At 45.2% G+C, this 19,663-nt stretch overlaps 1 protein-coding gene across 3 annotated transcripts in view; it reads left to right on the forward strand.

The window, feature by feature from the left end:
• The window catches only part of LOC115587724 (neuropilin-2-like), a 108,548-nt gene that overhangs the window by 30,437 nt on the left and 58,448 nt on the right, over nt 1-19,663 (forward strand). For all 3 annotated transcript variants that reach the window (XM_030427672.1, XM_030427674.1, XM_030427673.1), the window contains exons 4-7: nt 8,185-8,412; nt 11,379-11,534; nt 11,648-11,817; nt 16,790-16,945. In XM_030427672.1, coding sequence (XP_030283532.1) covers nt 8,185-8,412; nt 11,379-11,534; nt 11,648-11,817; nt 16,790-16,945 — 710 coding nt within the window. The remainder of the gene's footprint in view (nt 1-8,184; nt 8,413-11,378; nt 11,535-11,647; nt 11,818-16,789; nt 16,946-19,663) is intronic.

A 19,663-nucleotide genomic window follows, 5' to 3' on the forward strand; every position in this document is an offset into this window, starting at 1 on the left:
AAGTGAAATAGTATTTAAAACTGTGATCCCACCTGGCCAATGAGGGACTTACATCCCCGCCAATGTCCCTCACGCCTACCTAGACAAATGTGAACAAGACTTTTGGGGAACTGCACCTTTACTGAGGCTATTAGCAGCTGTATTACAAGCTACTCATAGAAGCCTCAACATGCTTCATTAGGTGACCAAGCCTCGTTTATCTCCCTGGTATCACGGGAGGACAGAGAGAACGAGACGAGAGACACGGCAGAGGACCCTTGAGAGCCCTTTAGACTGTCCAGGCGAGACACTCATGGCACTTTATGTGTGTGTGTGTGTGTATATGTGTGTGTGTGTGTGTGTGTGTGTGCGCGCCTCACATGGCTCCCCTTCACGCTGCCATGGGTCAGCCAAAGCGAGACCAATTGAGATCAAGGGCGAGTGAGACAGAGGGGCGCATAGTGTCGGCCCCACAGCCATCTTGTCCCGTTCCCCCTGAAAGCATTCCACACATGTCTGCTTAATTGAGTCCTGAGCCCTGTTCCCCTGAGACACGCACACACACACACACACACACACACACACACACACACACACACACACTCACACACTCACACACAGAGGGCTGAGGTTACTAACACAACACGTGCGGTTGTCGGTGTTTCTCGCTTGCTGGCACTGGCCTTTTGGGACATCTTCTGTGTGTGTGTGTGTGTGTGTGTGTGTGTGTCGTCTGCGCTTGACACAGTCCACCTGATGACTTTAAGCAACAAGGGTGTCGGTGTTCGCACCCCAGCACCCCAGAGAGAGAGAAAAACAGACCCGAGAGCAGCAGGCAGAGATTTGTGAATCAACAGATTGATTTTTGATTCATGACATTTTAAAAACATGGAACATGAGGTACTTTCAGAGTAGTTTCATGGGAATCGTTTTGCGTTGTAACTTTCAGGATCTTCTATTTGCACAAGAACATATATTAAAAAATGAAAAAAGCAGGGTCTTAGGCTTAGTCTTTTTTTTTCACCAATAGCATATTCAGGACTGCCTCTAGTTCATCTCTGTCTGTGTAACTTTGTGTGTGTGTGTGTGTGTGTGTGTGTGTGTGTGTGTGTGTGTCTGTGTCTGTGTGTGTGTGTGTGTCCAGCCTTCCCTGGCAGTAATGATGGAGCCATTTGGAAAGCTCAAGCTGTTGCCATACTGCTAACACGATCTTGTTATCCTGGAAGGTGCAGCAGAACGTCTGGTTGCGTGGGTGACTGGATTTTGTGTGTGTCAGGGTGAATGTGTGTGTTTGGTGTGTGCGTTATTCTAAAAAAAACAAAAAAAAAAACACCTAGCCCTCACAACTGAACTGTCTAGATACATATCTATCCGCGTTAGCCCTGCACAATCTGCTCAGTTCGACCTAAAAAATGAAGACGAGAAGTCTCTCCTCTCTCCGCTTGTGTGTTTCCTCCACTTGCCAACAGAATGTACTTTCACTATAAACACACGAAAGATGGAGAGAAACAAGTCGAGAGGCCGTTGTAGTGAAGGAGGAGTCAGTCACAGCTGTAACTTTTGATTTTGTCTTTTTTTAATTACTTGGCAGAATTGCAGGTCTTTTTTTCATTTTCCGGAAAATTTGATATAAAAATAGTTTTGAAAAGAAAACTGTCAACAGTTTAAATATTTATTCATTTTCCTCTCTGTTATCAATGTTAGTGAATCTAAGCTGGTGTAAGAAGACCTTGTTTATTGGGCAACCCAGCCTCCAGTGAAAAAGTTGGTATTGTATGTTTATGCATACTATGTATACGGCTTTCTATTTGATGTCCTGACCACACTGTGCTTATGATCTGGTTAGGCACAAAAAAACACTTTGTTGGGGTTAGAAAAAGATCATACCCAACTTGACAAATGCTGACGCTCTGGGATTGTTGGACGGGTCGGCCACCATCCCAAAGCGTCAGTTTTTTTTGATGAGATGGGAGTAAGGCTCAAAAATCTAGACGTTGCCGCCGTAAACGCAGCTGGAAATTGCTTCGATGTCTTCTTAAATATTTAAATTGTTTGTCCCTCGTCAAAAAATGCAGACAAATGTTGAAACACAGTCTCGAACTGCGGTCACTGGCTTGGCAATTCAAACCAACGTACCCAAGTTTTTCTGTTCCTTAAGTTTGAAAATGAGGATTATTCAATCTGTCTCCTCGACCCGTGTTGCTAGGGCGGATCATGGTTTTGCCTTTTCTCGTCGATTCCTTCATTCCCTTGACTGAATATTGTGTGTGGTGTGTGTGTGTGTGTGTGTGTGTGTGTGTGTGTGTGTGGAGGGGGGGCGGGTCTCTGTCACGATCCCTTACTGTTCCTTGGGGTGTGTGTTTTGATGTAATGAGTGCGTGCATGTCGGAGGAAGATTGTCTCTCTGGGTGTCCTAATTACTGGACCCATCACAGATTAACAGTCTGATCAGTCTGGAAATGTCGTACACACATTTACAATTACACACAGACAAACATGTACATTAAACACAGACGCATGTCCAACATATCAGACACACACAGCTCGTGAATATAAGGAACGTTAATGCACGTGAACATAAAGGGAACTGAATTATTTAACACTTGAACCCAAAAACGAACACACACGCCACACTTGTTTCTGTTTACAGCTCTGTTACTATGGATACTATGGATGCTGTAGTAAAAAATCTCAGCCAATATGAACGCAGCCGCCGTGATGTGGCGACCAATCAAAATCCACTGTCTAGGCAGTGTGCCCCCAGCTGTTATTGTGACCCAGAACTCGCCAGACACACACACACACACACACACGTTCACACATACACATATGAATGCACTGATGCAGGCTGGACGGTTACTCACTGATGAAGGGCTGCTCGCATGTCTGCACGCAAATCTGAACTCGCAACACAGGCACGGGATTTATTTTTGTCACTTTAGACGGGTCAGTGGGCGTTTGGACACGTAGGGTTAACAATAACACGCCTGACCCCGAGTCTTAACCTCATTTTAGTTTATCGTTGATCCAAAAACAAATCTGAGCCCCAGATTTTAAAGGTTTACCTTGTGGGGGGACCAGATTTTGACCTAAATGAGAAGTGAGTCCACGTGGTTTACAACCGTGTGAACACATTGCTGTCAGTAACTCACACACACACACACACACACACACACACACACACACACACACACTAACACACTCCTGAGGCGGTGTAACGCGGAAGCTATCGTGACAATCCTTCCCATAACATGCTGTTGTTTACGTTCTCCCGAGCACCTTCAGGCACTTCCTCTCCTCCTCTGTCCGACTACCCATCAACCCCGCTTTATTACACGCTCTAACCAATCACGTCGCTCGCTCCTCCCTCCTCTGGCTTTCATTGAGGGAAAGTGGATCCAGATCTGACCCAGTGAGGAGCCAAAACAGCTTAATGTAACAAACAGCAGAGGTGTAAATTCCCCTCTCGTAATGCAAAACGAACCTAAACCTGAAATTTTGATAATATCCTCAATGTGCACTGCAGCATATTGCGCAATTTCAAAACACACCCACTAATAATGGCTTTGCTAACGTTGCTGTTCATGAGGCTGAAAGCTGTTTTTCAATCTGCCGCCGACTGATGGAGATTTTATGCCGTGATGGGAATAATGTGACAGATGAATGCACCTTCTTTCTCTTTGCTAGAAAAGGTTTGTTTACACTTGTTTGTGTGTCAGTTATTAGAAAAAAAGGCAGATGGCGTTTTGAGTTATAGTCAAATTTCGTCTACGTGTCAAACTCCAGAATGAATCTCGAAAATATTTCCCTGCATTACAGCATTAAAAGAAATGCTGCTTCGGAGCTTTTAGCTAATTGCATTAGGATAGCTGAAGGGGTGGTTGTCCTTTGACAGTTTGATTTCATATGCGGTAATTTGGTTGAATGAGGAGTTTGTTGTGGAGGGAAACTCCTGCTGGGATTCATTGAAGGAGCTTCGGCACAACGAGCCTGCGACTTGACTGACAAACATACTTGCCAAACCTCCCCATATTCTTGGAGAACTCCCACTTTCCATTGCCCTCTCCCGGTTCCCTCCAAGGGTCACAATTCTCCTTAATTTCTCCCATATAAAGTTAATATTCCCCATATTCGGCCATATTTCCCCCTTATTTCTCCTGTATTTTACCTATATATTTTTTTCATATTTCCCCCATATTCCTTCTGTATTTCCACCTTATTTCCCCCATATTCCTTCCATATTTTCCCCATATTCTTCCGATATTTCCCCCGTATTTCTCCCATATTGATCAAATTTTTCTCCAGTACTTCCCCTGACAATGAATTTTTTTCACAGATTTTTCACCCTTTTAGTTATCCTAACCGCTGAACAGCATGTAGTCTGCCGTACCGTTGCGCCTCGCCCACCGCAGTGAGGTAGAGAGGAACAGAGAAACGGGGAGGAAAAAGAAAATGTAAGCAAATTTCAGGCGCTCTGGAGAGAAGAATTCCTGTTTCTTGCATGAAGTTTTCAAGGAAAAGGGGCTGTAAAATCTGCCGCGTCGATTTTTCTGTCAATCACGGGGGAGCCTCGCTCCGCGTAAATCCCCGTCCACAGACTCTCTTAAAGGCATGAATGAATGAGCGCCACAGATTTACACAAGTTTATGCTGGAGGGAGAATCACGCAGTCCTTGAATCCCAAATTTTCCGGGGTCGGACCACCGGGACCCAGCTTTTGTTTCAAAATCCTCTCCTTTTTTTAAGGTCTCAAGGTTGGCAAGTATGCTGACAACAAATGACAGCGAGGTGGGATCACACCACACGAGCTGTGAGGGGCAGGAGCTGTTGAGCTGTGTGTGGGCCCGAGGGGGTGTGTGTGTGTGTGTGTGTGTGTGTGTATGTTGAGTCTCCCCTGGATATGCATTTACGTTAGAGATCTTTGGAGGGAAGGAGGGGACATAATTGTAGGTTTGATCCCGACTAATAGCCCATTGGCATGAAAGACGGTTCGAATGGAAGTACACATCTGCATGCCAGCTTACCACACACACACATAAACAGAGACACACTATATTTAGGAAATATACACTCGCAAGTTAGGCGTATAAACACACACACACACACACACACACACACTCTGACAGACCTTGTCCTGCCCCCACCCCAGAGATCAGTGAGCCATGAGCACCAGCGCCAGATCTACCCAGCAACACACACACACACACACACACTTCCTCTAACCTTACCCCGTAGTTGAACCACATGTTTCTTTCACACTTATCCTATTCAGACAGATGGGAAGTGAGGAGAAAAGAATAGGAAATGAGACAGTGGGGGGGGGAAAGGGAGTGATGGAACTGTGGAGGATGAAAAGATGCACGGGGAAGATGGTAAAGAAGGAACAGCGGGAGAGACGACAGAGAAAGAAAGATCAGAGAAGTCGAGGAAACAATGAAGAAAAACAGACAGATGTAGTAAGATTTTTGGAATCTGGAATATATTACTTGGACTCGAGTGTGCTTGAAAGATGGCAGAGAGGCAGAAGAGGAGGGCCGAGGTGGAGACAGGAGAAAGGAGGGCACAAGTGTTTTGGCAATGTGCACCAACATGAAGTAATGAGAAGGGAATAAAATCGCTGTCGGCAACAGAACTGGTCAGGCGTTCACTCTGCACACTCACACACACACTCATACACACACTCATACACACTCACACACACATGCTCATAGTCACGCAGACCTGCGCTACCCAGCGACTGACTCTGCAGGGGGGCCAGACGCAAGGGGATCCCCGTGAGAGACAGTGTGTGTGATTGTGTGTGAGCGTGTGCGTTTGCCTGCATCTGTGGGTCACTGCGTCAGGGAGAGGGGGTCAAAATAACAAGCAAATCTGAGAGGAAAGTGGGACAGAAAAACAGACCGCGTATCAAGACAAACAGACAATCTCCATCGGACTAAAAAAAGATCCTGTTGTGGAAAACGTGGACGACCGCTGTACAGTAGATCATGTGGATCAGCAAACGAGCCTGAATGTGGAGTGACTCTTTGGTGTATTTGAACTTCTGCAGCTTAAGGAGGGGCGGAGACAGGAAACACAACATCAATATTCCTGATTACACCCACAGGGGTTTGTTTAACTATTAAGAATTCACCCGAATTTGAGCAGCGTCTCTCACAGACAGACGTTCTGACTGCGTCTGACTCCGTCTTTCAGTCTGCTGATGGCTGATGACTGAGTCCGACTCATCTGGGATTAGACGCACGAAAACCCCCTTTTCCCACACACAAACTTAAACTTTAGGTTCAATTTTGTCATTTTCTCTAGTCACAACACTGTGTTTACTCTCTGCTTAGGCTTACACTTCAATAAAGAAAAGAAATTATGGTTTGGCTTGAAAAACCTGGTGCGGTCGCCACAAAAAGGGCTGGAGATGGTCCGCCTTCCCATGAAAAACACTTGGTTTTATTGATGATTTGTGCAGCTCATGCGAGTGTGACTCTGTGACTCTCAGAATCAGTCACAGCTTTATTAATCTGACAGAAGAATAAACACACACAGTTTCTGTCGTGAATCCACAGTGATAGTTTATGCATCTGGCCCCGGGTGTAACAACCTAGTTTCTCTTGAATGAACTAGCCACTTTTAGTTGTGGACCAATTTCATTATTGACAGCACTCAAAACACATTACATATGTGAGTCAGAGGGAAGTAGATTTAAAGCTATGTAAATATCTATATAAAGTTATGAGCATAAAGTGGAAGTTACCAAGCAGCCACGGAGAACATCTGTAATTAATAAAAAATCTGTGTGTATCTGTCTGTTCGAACATACGTGTGAGACAGATTAAAAAGAGGGTTAACACGTGATGCAGACATGTTGTTAGACACGTATGTGACTGTACATGTATGCACACATTTAAAATGCATGCAGGGATACACACACAAACACACACACACACACACACACACACTTTCTCTTGATGTGTCTTTATTCACTTTCTCTGTATTTACTCATGCAAGCAAGCAAACACAATAGCAGACACCCAAACAGACAGGAGGGAAGTGGGCTGCCATAAGAGGCTTAGACGGGGTGTGTGTGTGTGTGTGTGTGTGTGTGTGTGTGTGTGTGTGTGTGTGTGTGTGTGTGGGTTTGGTCATACATGGCTGGTTGGACTGGAACAATGGTCCAGTTGGTGCGACCGCATACCCTCCATAGTGTGTATATGTGTGTGTGTGTGAGTATTAATAGAAAAGGTATTACAGTCATTCAGAGATGAAGAGCCCGAGATTACACTCCAGATCAGTGTGTGTGTGTGTGTGTGTGTGTGTGTGTGTGTGTGTGTGTGTGTGTGTGTGTTTAACTGCAGGACCACCCAACCGTGACTCTATCAACGGATTCCACGTCAGTCCTCCTCACTCCTGGTTTTCTGTCTTTTTCACTCACAGATCTTCAGCCCTCTGTTTGTTGCTGTCTCTATCTCTGAGCTCAGTTTCATTTCCCACTCAACTTATTTGTTTTCCTCTGTCTCACTTGGATTTTTTTTTTTTTTGTTGCTCTCTTTGTTGATACTCAAAGAGCCCGTGTCTCCGCCGGGGTAAAGGTTGCTCCTACATTTTCCCAAGAGCTGGTAGAGAGACCGCATCCTGCTTAAGAGCACTTAAGATGCATTTGTCTGTTATGAACACCTGAACTTGGACTTTTTTGAGGCACTCAGACCTCAATATTATCACTCTGTCGATCTTTGTATCTTTGTCTTCAGAGGTGATAGAGTCAGAAGTTGTGTTACGTCTCTGGAGCAGCTACACCCGATAAACACTGGGCCGAAAAAGAGTGTTTTATACCCCTTTTTCGTTCCTTTCTGCAACAATTTAAACTGAAATTGTCTTTATTTAGTTATTTTTTAAACGTAACAAGGTTAGTCCAGGTTGAGATCACACAGGACACCTGACCCAGAATGGCAGCAACACAGAGTTAAAACACATGAAACATGTTGAAATGATTCCGTTTGCTGAGAGTTTGAAAGCACCTTCCTCTAAAAAAGAGCCGCGTCGAGCGTCGGCCCAGAATAGAGTGAATTATTTAAAGTATAATCAGACGTCTGACGCCCTTTGCTCACACTTTTCACATTCATTGAGTCACACCAACCTCAGAACTGCTTTAAATACGTTTTCTGTTTGATATTTGTCTCTCAGTAACCACTTGGTGTCTGTGTCCTCGTCGCAGGTTCAGACTGTTCCCGGAACTTCACCAGTCCCACGGGCGTCATCGAGTCCCCGGGCTTTCCCGACAAGTACCCGCACAACCTGGAGTGCTCCTTCATCATCATCGTCCCGCCCAGCATGGACGTGACCCTCACCTTCCTCACCTTCGACCTGGAGAACGACCCCCTGCCGGGTGGAGACGGGGACTGCAAGTACGACTGGCTGGAGGTGTGGGACGGGCTGCCGGGAGGTGAGACCGCCGATCGTGATGCGTTTGGAGTTTTTTTGGGTGATGAGCCGTTTTCACGAGCCAACACTCTGAGCGCAGTTAAAGCAGTGTGTACTCTGCCCTGCCTACATCATTATCGACTGAGGTGGAGTAGCAGATATTTTAGTAGCGCTGCGTTGGTAGATGAAAGCTGAGCTTACAGGCAGGATGCTGGCACCCACTGTGGAGAAACAACATAACTTTTCAAGGGGAAAAATAAATCAGGAGTCGCTGAGAGGAGGGAGAGAAGAGGGGAGGTGAGAGGAGGAAGAGGAGGAGGAGGAGGAGCGCTGGGATATTTCTGGTCTAGCTGCTGGGAGGACTGGAAGGGTTTAGAAGGACAAATCCAAGGCACAAAGACCTTGGATCTGGTTTCAAGAGATGGAAGAGGTATAGAGAGAAAAGAGGAGCACTGGGAGGGCAGCGAAAGGTTCTTATACTGCTGGGAAGACTGGAACAAAGGGAGGAGATGTGGAGACGAATAAATAAAGGGCCAGAAGATCTCCGGTCCGCCTCAGAGAAGAGGAGGATTCATGAAGGAAGTTCAGCAGGTGGAAGATTTGTGCGTTAAAATAAAGATTTGCTCCGGGATTTTATACCAATTCATTTCAGGTTTTGGTAACTTGTACAGTAAATACCATCTGTTGTTTTTTTTAGTTTTACACGTTGAACAAATCGACTGGGGACATTTTTTTTTAATAGCTTAACTCCCAAATCTTGTGAGGTACTTAACAACAGAGAGCGAACAGCGTTAGTAGCAAAGGAGAGCCAAACAACTGCGCTTTTGTTCTTGTGAATAACTCTTCTATAAATATGAATTCAGCCCGAGGAGGAGAGAGAAAGTCAGGGAGGTGGTGCGGAGACGAGAGGGCGGATAGGAAAGGAGAGGTGAGAAGAAGCCACAACACCTTCGCTCCCTCTTTGCGGGGGATTAAACGGGAGACGAGAGACGTTAAGCAGAGTAGAAAATTAAGATGACCGGAAAGGCAGAAAAACGAGAGGGTACGATAGAGGAGGAGGGGAGGGAAGAGGTCGCCGCTCCGACTGGCGGAGAGAGAAGCTAGAACGAAAGGAGAGGAAGGAAAGTGAAATGAAGTGGGAGGAGGTTGAAAAGGGGAAGGAAAACGCACAGGATGAGATTCAGAGGTGAAGGACTCAGAGTCCAAAGCAGGAAGAGACGACGGGCAGGGAGGAGAGGGAACGTGTGCTGGAGGAAGGAAAGGAAGAGATCGTTTAATTTAAAATGAAAGAGAACGAGTGCAAAGAATCAGTCAGACAAAGACAAGAATGTGTTTGTTTTGTCTGTATGAATGTGTGACAGAAGAGACTCAACTACCTGTTTAAGAGATGGAGTCACAGAGTACCAATACTTTATAACTGTACTTAAGTAGAATTTTTAGGTATTCATGCTTGAGTAATCATTTCTTTTTTACTTTCGACCTTTGCTGGTTACATTTTAACACTCATTTCTGTACTTCCTGCTTCTTACATTTTCAAAAACGGCTCATTACTTTTGCTTAAATGCATTTGACGGAAGTAGAGAGTTGAATTGGGATAAAATGCCCGTTAGTGTCTTGTATCTGCAGCGACCCTGCAGCCCCCTGCCTGGATTTTCCTTTTTTTTCTCAGTTTGTTGCTGCTCTGGACGCTTCACCATCCCAAAAAATGTCAGAATTTGACGTCCTGGGAATGAAACTCAACAAGCGTCTATTCTCACAGCCGGGACAAATCCTACTAATTCTATCTTTTAGTCTTTGAATTATATTAACATGACATGAGGCTCAGTCAGCTATGCACAGAAATGTCCTTCAGAGGGACACTTTTGACTTTTATACTTACTTTTATACTAATTCTTACTTTTACCTGAGTAAAGAAGTTGAATCAGTGCTTCTACTTTTGCCTGCTCCGTTGCTCTCCAGAAAGGAAAGGCGACAATGTGAGACTATTAAAGTTGTGCTGGTATCATCATGTTTCTGTGTTACTACATATGTGTTCTCGGGGGTCAGACGAGGGACAAACGTGCCTTCTGTCGACTCTGCGCGCTGCTGAAATTAATATTCAGTGCGAGGACGAGAAACAAGGCGATTTTTTGTCTGCTAGAAATATTAAATATTAAATCCTACAAAAAAAAAAAAAATATATATATATATATATATATATATTCATTAGTTTCACCAGAATTTTATGCAAACACGGGTCATTATTTATAGAAATCCTCTCTGCGGATTTTGAGCTTCTCTTCTCTGCCCCCGACCTTTTCTTTTTTTTGTTCTTTTTCCTCACCACCATCAAGCAAAGAGTTATTACCGTTATTTGCTCAAGAGCCCTATTTCAAACATCCACCCATTCCAAAAGGGAAGGAAAAAAAATCAATAGCGCTGATCGATTGCTGGCTATTTTCTCGTTTTCCTCCTCCACCTCCTCCACAAGCCTCCTCTCTCTCTCTCTGTTTGTGTGTGTGTGTGTGTGTGTGTCTGTAAGTGTAAGAGAGGAGTCAGGTCACACACACTCACACACACACACTCACACACACACACACACACACCCCAGGGCTCTAAATCACACTCATCTGTTTGTGTTGACGTGTACAAGTTGTGGTATTAGAAAAGAAGACAGTAGAGGAATCACTTAGATCTTTGGATTTACACTCCCTCTCTCTCACACACATACACACATATATATATATAGATAGCACACATTGTAAAAACCATGTCCAGTCCACAGATAGAGTTGATAGATGAAGGGAGAGAGAGGTGGTGACACGAGAGGGCGGAGCGATGAGCAGATGTCAGCGGAGGAGGGAAGCGATAGAGATAATGGAGGGGAGGGAGGAAACAAACAAACACGTGTGAGGATTATGAACCTCGAAATGATGCCGTCGCTTCCCACCAACGATGATGATGTGTAGAAGTTGGGGGCTAATCCGATACTTCTTCCCTAATCGACAGTGGGCCCCCTGATTGGTCGATACTGCGGGACCAGCGTGCCCCCTGAGATCCAATCATCGACTGGGATTCTGTCTCTGTCCTTCCACACTGACATGGCCGTGGCGAAGGATGGCTTCGCAGCTCGATACAACATGACACACAAGGAAGTCAATGAGGGTAAGAAGTTTTTTATTTTATTATTATCATTATTATTATTATTATTTTTAAAGAATACTTGGATATTTGTCTAAATCGTTCCCTCCCTTCTTTCTCCCTCCGTCCTATGGCAGCTTTCCACTGCAGTCAAGCGTTTGGTATGGAGTCGGGAAAGATCTCCAACGACCAGATCACGGCCTCGTCGAGCTTCTACGATGAACACTGGCTGCCACAGCAGGCCCGACTCAACTACCACGACAACGGGTGGACGCCCAACGAAGACAGCAACAGAGAGTACATACAGGTACAAGTGGGACTCCTCAAACTTTCATTCAAAACGTCTCTGTTTGCAGATGGTCTCGTGGCGCCATTGATTCGGTCACATAACTTGACAAGCCTAGCCCTTGGTTCAGATTAAGGAAAGATTGTCTTGGTTTGGTTTAATGTAACGTTGCAGTGATTATTTGATGAAACAGTTTGTCATAGAAAGGGAAAAAAATGCAATTATTGCAAAATGTCCAACATCTGCTGGCTCCAGCTTCTTAACTGTTGGGATTTGCTGCTTTTCTTTGTCTTTAATGACAGTAAATTCTTTGGGTGTTGGAAGCTATTTGAAGCCAACTCTGGGACTAAACCAATTATTTTATTAATCGTGAAAACAATCAGCAGATGAACTGATGATAAAAATAACCCTTACTTTATACGGAAAAGTCTGCAGCGACTTAAAGCCCAAAATTCAACATCATGTATATTAAAGAGCCTGTGTTGAACTTCTGTTTTGTGTTGGAAGCTACTGTTGCTAAGAGGCACTCGAGCACATGAACACAGTCACATCCTTTGGACTGTCGTTGAAAATCAGACCCGAGTCCTTCACAAAGAAACCACAGCGACTTTGTTGTTCATCACCAACGCATTATTGGGAAAACAATGCAGCAAAACCTTGAGGAAAATAAAAAGTTTCTATTTTTCATCAGCCGCAAATCCAAGACCCTGATCCTGAAGCACAGCCGTACCCTTCACCCTACCTAAACTAAAAACAGATTGTGTTTTAATAGCATCTTTTTTTTTCCTTGTGTTGACATGTCGCACATAGTAACTCCACCACAGCTATATTTGTGTGTGTTAGCGGGTGGGAGGTGTAGTGATATCAAGGTTTAGCGGCTAGATGCCGGGGTAAGGCATTGTTTCCTGTGTTCTATCGCCGCGCCAACTTTGTGCCATCCCCGCGCCTGAGCCTGAGTTACGAGGCCGCCTGGCTGAGAGGAGGGGAGGCGAGCGTGAGGTTCACTCAGCCCGCAGAGAGAAATGAATTCACCCGCCAGGCATTCTTCAGTGAGACGCTCTCCACAAACAGCACATTATCTTGAAGTGTGTCGCCTCCCTGTAGTTTGTTTCATTGTTAACAAGGTTTTTTTTATATAGAGGCGTTGACGCCAGGTGCTTCCCTTCGTTAGGTTATCAGTTTGAACCCTTCCTTTACGCTCTTCTTTTAAGCAGCAACGATTGATGGGACGAAAATGAGTTTCCAGCTACAGTATTTAGACAACAGGACTATATTTAAGAGGTTGCACCATAAGTTGAGGTTAAGTAAAAACACCCCAGATCTTAGTTTAGCATAGAAATGCAATTCATTGATTTCTAAATTAAAATTAAATGATTTGCCAACTGTTTCGACCAATTTTCAGTCACTTTTCAGGCGAAAAAGTCAAACATTTGCTGTTCCAACCTCTTGAATTTTAGGATTTGTGGCTTTTCTTTGTCAGTCTTTTGTATTGATTGAAGCAAGCACTCGGTTAAGGTTAGGAAAAGATCATCTTGGTTTTCATTTTGCATTTTTTTTCATTTGTATTTTTGCGTTTTTTTAGCATTTTTAGCAGAAGAAGCAGTTTGAAGACGTCACTTTGAGCTCATGGAAAACTGCGATGGGCATTTCTCTCAGTTGTCTGTCATTTTGTAGACTAAATGATAATCAATCAGTCTTGAAAACAGTCAGCAGAATTTTAAAGAGCGAGTTTCTGAGACCAAGAAGCTCACATCATCTCCTCAACCGTTTCCCATAATTCGCCAACTGGTCAGGTTTAGAGCTGTTTGGCTTGGCTCTCTGTTTCTTCTTGACTCAAAACCTCACACCACAAAAAAAAACAAAAAAAAAAAAGCTGGTGAGATTAAGGCTTGCAAACATATTCCATCTTCTTGAAAACCCTGTGATTAGATTATCCCGAGATGTGCTGCTTCGGAGAAATGATCAAGAGTTTTGTTCGGTGACGGATCTGTGTTTTGCTGAAACAGAGAGAGAGAGAGAGAGAGAGAACCAGACGAGCAGCTCATCTTTAGGATTAGTAGGAAAGATGACACGGCCGCAGACAGATGTGGAATAGAAGCAGTAGTTGTGTTTGTCGGAGCTCCGCTGTGGCTAAAAGTCCGGGCCAGCGAACACAGGAAGGGACTGTGGCCAAGAGGCGGCAGCGAGGCCAAGGTCCCATCAGTGGGACGCTTCCTTCCTGTCTCTCATCACTCTGTCCGGCCTGTCTGAAAATTAGCTGACATGAAAGAATCACTTAAAGGTTCTCCATGTTTTTCCCCACTGCCCGTGTTTTCTCCTCGGCCTCCTGATTGTGTTTTTTATTGTGCGTGACGCATCAGAACGCTGCATAAAAATCTCGACCTGGCTCTAAAATAAACCTCATGTTGTCTTTCCTGCCTCTCTCTCTCTCTCTCTCCGGTCGCCGGTGTTGTGGTCGGGGCGGCAGCGTTCCACGGAGGCTCTCAGCTGTTCGCCTGCGTTAACACCTAGCACAGAGCGCCTGCGTCCGTGTGTGTGCGTGTGTGGATGTGTGTGTGTCCGCGTGAGTGTGTTTGTGTGCAGCCTCCTGTCCTGACAAGCAGCTGTCGTAAATGCCAACATGCCTCTCCTGCTTGCATCTCGCACCCCCGTGGTCTCTTATAACAGAGTGTGCATGTGTGTGTGTGTGTGCGATTGTGTTTTCGGTGTGTGTTTGCTGAGGCATGTGTGTGTGTTGCAATGTTGGCTCAGGAGCCCCGTGTGTGGTTTTGAAAATCTCTCTCTGTGGCACTTGCAGATTATATTTTTCTGTTCTGTTCTGTTCTGTTCTGTTCTGTGATCCGGTCCGGTGAGGTGTGGTGCAGATTGATGGTGTGAGTTCTGGTGGCTGTGTTATTCTAACAACTCTGTGATTGATGAGAAGCCCCCTTCCCGAGAAGCCTCACTTAGCATCTCTCTCTCCCTCTCATATTCATTCATTCTTCACCTCCCTCTCGTCTTCCTCCTCTACTCCTCACCCCCTCCTCCTCTCATCCATTCGTCTCCTCAGTTCCGGACTATCGATTAGTTGTCTTGGTGGATCTCTGTCTGGCCCTAAGCGTGGATGTGTGTGTGTGTGTGTGTGTGTGTGTGTGTGTGTGTGTGTGTGTGTGTGTGTGTGGAAGTAATCTAAAACACCTGTCTCTCTGACAGATAACAAACGCAGCATTTTACCACCCCCGGTGTTTTGTACTATACCCCAGTGGGACAGCGCACACACACCCGCACACACACCAACAAGTTTCTGATTAATCTACAGGTTTCAGCAGCTCCAGTGGAGGAGAATAAATGTTATAACCTGCAGAAGAACCTTTCTCATCTTCTGCTCCTTATCCGCCTGCAGCCTCTCTCTGTCTTTATTCCCTCTCCTCTCCCATGTAAAACCTCGTTTTGTGAAGTGGAGGGTCGGATTCTGCAATCACTGTCCCAGCGCAGCAGAGAACATAAATCAAGTAACGAGGAGAAAAGGGCTTGAAAACAGTTGCAGGTGTGCTGTAAACTGTAAATGTAACAACTGTACTATGTGGGAACAGGTGTTTGCGGCAAAATTCCCATGCTCACTTTTGTGTGGGAAGTTTCTTTGAGGCTGTGCTGGTGCGGAACGTGGGAGTTGCTGAAAAACACACGGCTGCCCCGCGTCAGGAAGTGTAGAAAGATCGACTTTTTGGGGAGAATTGCAACCTGACGTCAGGCTGCTGCTGCCAATCATTATAAGTCGGGCGGTCAACAGTGCTGTTGTTCAAACCGGTCGCAGTGAAATCATGAAAACGACCGCACAGATTCCACCGGGAACGTCTCTGTTACCTGGTGCAAGCGTCCGACTCGATCTTCCCCGTGTAGATTGACGCAGCTGTGGTCCACTTTGGTCTGAGAGCCTCTTCTGCGGTGCAGCCGGTGGAAACACAAGAATGTGTTGCTCCCACCAGAGACCAGATGAAGGTACAGCCCTGCGCATATCGCTCCAACGCCTGAATTGGTCTGAGTGAGGCCTTAGCAGTCCATCACATCGAAACATGACCATTGTTTTCTTTTGCCCTCGTCTCCTGCACCTTTTGCACGTGATTATTTAGAGGAAATCCTTCTAATTTTCCAGCACAAGGTGTAGAGTTGCATGGCTGTTACACCCGATGGCCGGATTAGCATCCACAGACGCACCCATGCTTGTTTTTGACCTTCAGCATCGAGTCTCTTTGTGATTTTGGGGCTTTTTATTGATGAATTCCGTCAGCTTTTCGATTATGTAGAGCTCATGGTGTCACAGCAGCAGTAAGTCACAGGAAATGAACATCCTGTTGCGACCGGTCCGGTCTTTGTGGTTTTCAACAAAGATGATAACGATTCTGTGGATTGATACATTTGACCACAGTTTTTTTTTTTTTTTTTTTACAACAGGCAGTTTTCAACATCGGGCCCATTGAAGCACAGCGGTTCCGTGTCCCGAACAAATAGAGAAAACCTGTCAAAATATTCTGTTTTTTTTTTTTTTGCATTCAGAGAGCGGCATTGTTCTGCTCGATCCACTCGCTTTCGGGCGCCGCCGAGCAAAACAAATGTGAGTCTTCTGGAGGGACTTTGAAAATGAAGCCTGCCGCCGCGTATAATGCAGCGCCGCCCGCAGCATGCCGAACACGTAGCGCAGCATCCACAATCAGGATGGGGCGGTGATTATGGCTATTGTATGGGAGGAAATTAAAATGAGCCCCGGGTCATTACTATCGATCTTCTGGGAGAGAAAACACAGAGACGAGAGGGGGAGAAGGAGATGAGAGGGAGAGGAGAGGGGTGAAGGTGAGAGATGGATACTGATAAGTTCAGGTGTGTTTGTGTCTGTTTAACCAATTCCATGGCTGTTTGTCAAGTGTCAGACTTGAGTTTTGGGCTTAAATTCGAAATGTAATGAAGCGGTTTTGATTTTATTTTGTATTAAGACTTCCTCTGTCTTCCTCGCCAACAGGTGGACCTCCACACCTTAAAGGTGCTCACGGGCATCGCCACCCAGGGCGCCATTTCCAAGGAAACTCAAAAGGCGTACCACGTCACCACCTTCAAGCTGGAGGTCAGCACCAACGGGGAGGACTGGATGGTCTACAGACACGGCAAGAATCACAAGGTAGGGCTCGGATTCATGCACGGGCACGCAGTTTTTCGCGCTGCGGTATGGACTGCAAAGTATTCTGGGCGACCGGAGAAAGTCTGGATGCTCTTAGGTGACACACATGCCTCGACACGCACGCACGCACACGGAAGGGGAGAAAAATATGAGACGGAATATGTGCAGCAGGAGTTGACCACAAGCCCGAAATTCACCCGGTGTCTGCAATTACAGCCTCTCCACCGCCGCTCACTTGGCTTCATTTAAGGGTTTACGACAGAGCCAGAATCGGCACACGTCTCCGAGCTCCAAGCGATACCTTACATCATCGGGCGAAGCTGCACTTAGACCGCGCAGTCTGCTTTTCACATCCCATCTGGTTCCTGTTACGCACTGGTCAGAGTTCTGCCTCGCGTCGACCTCGGTTGGACGGGTTTCTGAGCTGCTTCTCTCTGAGGTGTTCAGGCACGATGAATCACCGGCGCGGTCTGGGGGTGCCGGGCTGCAGAAATGAAGCAGACAGTACCGAGGGTCTTTAAATCGGTCGCAACTGCAATTAAAGTGGAGGGAGCATTCCAGTGGTTGTGGCTGTTCTTTCCATCACGGCCGCGCTCTCTTTCCCACATACAGTGTGTTTGTCCTGCGGTCTATCGCCACATCTCGCTCGGCGCTATAAACGCTAATGCACAGATGCACGGGCGCACACTCACAGATGCATACGTTTAAACTTTTAAACTTCTACCGCTGTGTGAGGGGAAACAGGAGATCCAGTTTAACCATATGGGGTTCCTCTGTAGACTGCAGCTCCCACAAGGCTTATAGCTCTGTATAACTCCCAGACAGGTGATGGATGGATAAAACAGCAGAAAATAAATAAAGAAGTTCAGGGCTGCAGACTTTTTACACTGGTTGCACTGGTGCGCCTACATTTTGTCTTTATAATAACCAACTAATAACTTAATTTACATCCTTAACACATTATGTAAATGAAGCTACGCAGGAATAAACGTGCAGATACATGTTTATCTAAATTTAAGCGCATGCAACAACTTATAAACATTTATAAACATTCAAATTTCAAGCGCATTAAAGGGATAGTTCGGGTCTTTTGACGTGGGGTTGTATGAGGTACCGGTGCCGCGGTTACCTGCAATAGACGACCTCCAGCTCTCCACCTGTGAGGTGAAGCAGCGAATAGCATGGTGCTAAACAGACGTAAAAAGGTATACATCTATTTCAGTGTTCGCTCTATTTTAAACATTTTTCGTGCATTACATTGCCGTCAGACAGCCGTGAAATACGGTGCGGAGAGGCCCAGCTGTGCTTGTGTGTAGGAATACGTGTGTTGTCCCGGAGGAGACGGCTGTCTGACGGCAATGTAAAGCGCAAAAATGTATAAAATATGGCGTACAGTGAAAAGGATATAACCTTTTTTTTTAGGTGTGTCTTCTTCTATCTCTTTAAATTACACTTGACAGATTTTTGGGTTTGTGTGCAACCCCAGAGCTCTGAAACTGAGGGATTATAGAAGGAGGACAAGGAAGAGAGAGTAGAGCAAAAAAATACATATTTCAGCTCTGACACATAGTGCTTTATGCATTGATATAGGCAATATCTGCTAAAGAGATGTCTGCCTTCACTCGAATATAACAGAATTAAATGGCACTTGCCTTCTTTCTACCGAATTGCACCCACTGATTGTATCGTGCAAAAGGAGGCGTGCATCGACTTATGGACGAGAAGCGAGCTAGCTATGCTATCTAACGTTACAGCTTAAAGGAGAACTTTGGTCGATTTCAACATGCAGCTTTATCGCTCAAGCTACCTGCACTCATAATATGAAGTACTTTTACTGTGTACGTTTCGAGTAATCTTGTATCAAAATCCTCAACAGAGGCTAAGATTGAGGATATTTTGCCCAACTTTGACATGGAATAAAAAACATATTTTCCATAAGTAGTCCGTGATTCATATACCGCTGAACTTAGTACTTCCTAGACTACTTGCATGCATAATATCAAGTACTTTTATTGTGTACTTTTTGAGTAATCCTGTGTCAAAATCCTGACTAGATGGGAAGATTAAGGCTATTTCACCCAACTTTGATGTGGAATAAAAAGCTTATTTTCCATAAGAAGTCCGTGATTCATACACTGCTGAACTTAGTACTTCCTAGACTCCTTGCATGCATGATATGAAGTACTTTTACCGTGGACTTTTTGAGTAATCCTCTGTCAAAATCCTTAACAGAGAAATAGAATAAGTCTTTTCGCCCACATTTGATGTAGAAATGTACTTGTATTATTATTATAGTACTATTAGACTTTGAGTTGAAGGAAGGTACTATCTTTTTGTGCACCGTCTTCCTGACTGTCAGCGAGGATGACCAAGCAAACACGAACCACGGCTGGCTTGAGCGCAGTCAAGTCAAGGGTAGCTTGAGCGATAAAGCTGCATGTTGAAATCGACCGAAGTTCTCCTTTAACAGAAGACGAGTCTCTTGTCCATGACTTGATGCACGCTTCGTCCTGCAAGGTGATCTGCAAGGCGAGTGGGTGTAGTTTGGTTGAAAGAAAATAGTTCCTGCATGAATTTGCTCACAACATGGGGCAAAAATCATTATGATTTTTGGAAAGAAAGACTTTGAGAAAGAGCTTTGAACACCACATGTGGAATCTATTTCTGTCATATTCAAGAAGAAGGCTGACATCTCCAAAACTTGGGCAACTCAAACCA

This window comes from Sparus aurata, chromosome 9 (assembly GCF_900880675.1).
Source record: "Sparus aurata chromosome 9, fSpaAur1.1, whole genome shotgun sequence".
Taxonomy (NCBI): Eukaryota; Metazoa; Chordata; class Actinopteri; order Spariformes; family Sparidae; genus Sparus; species Sparus aurata.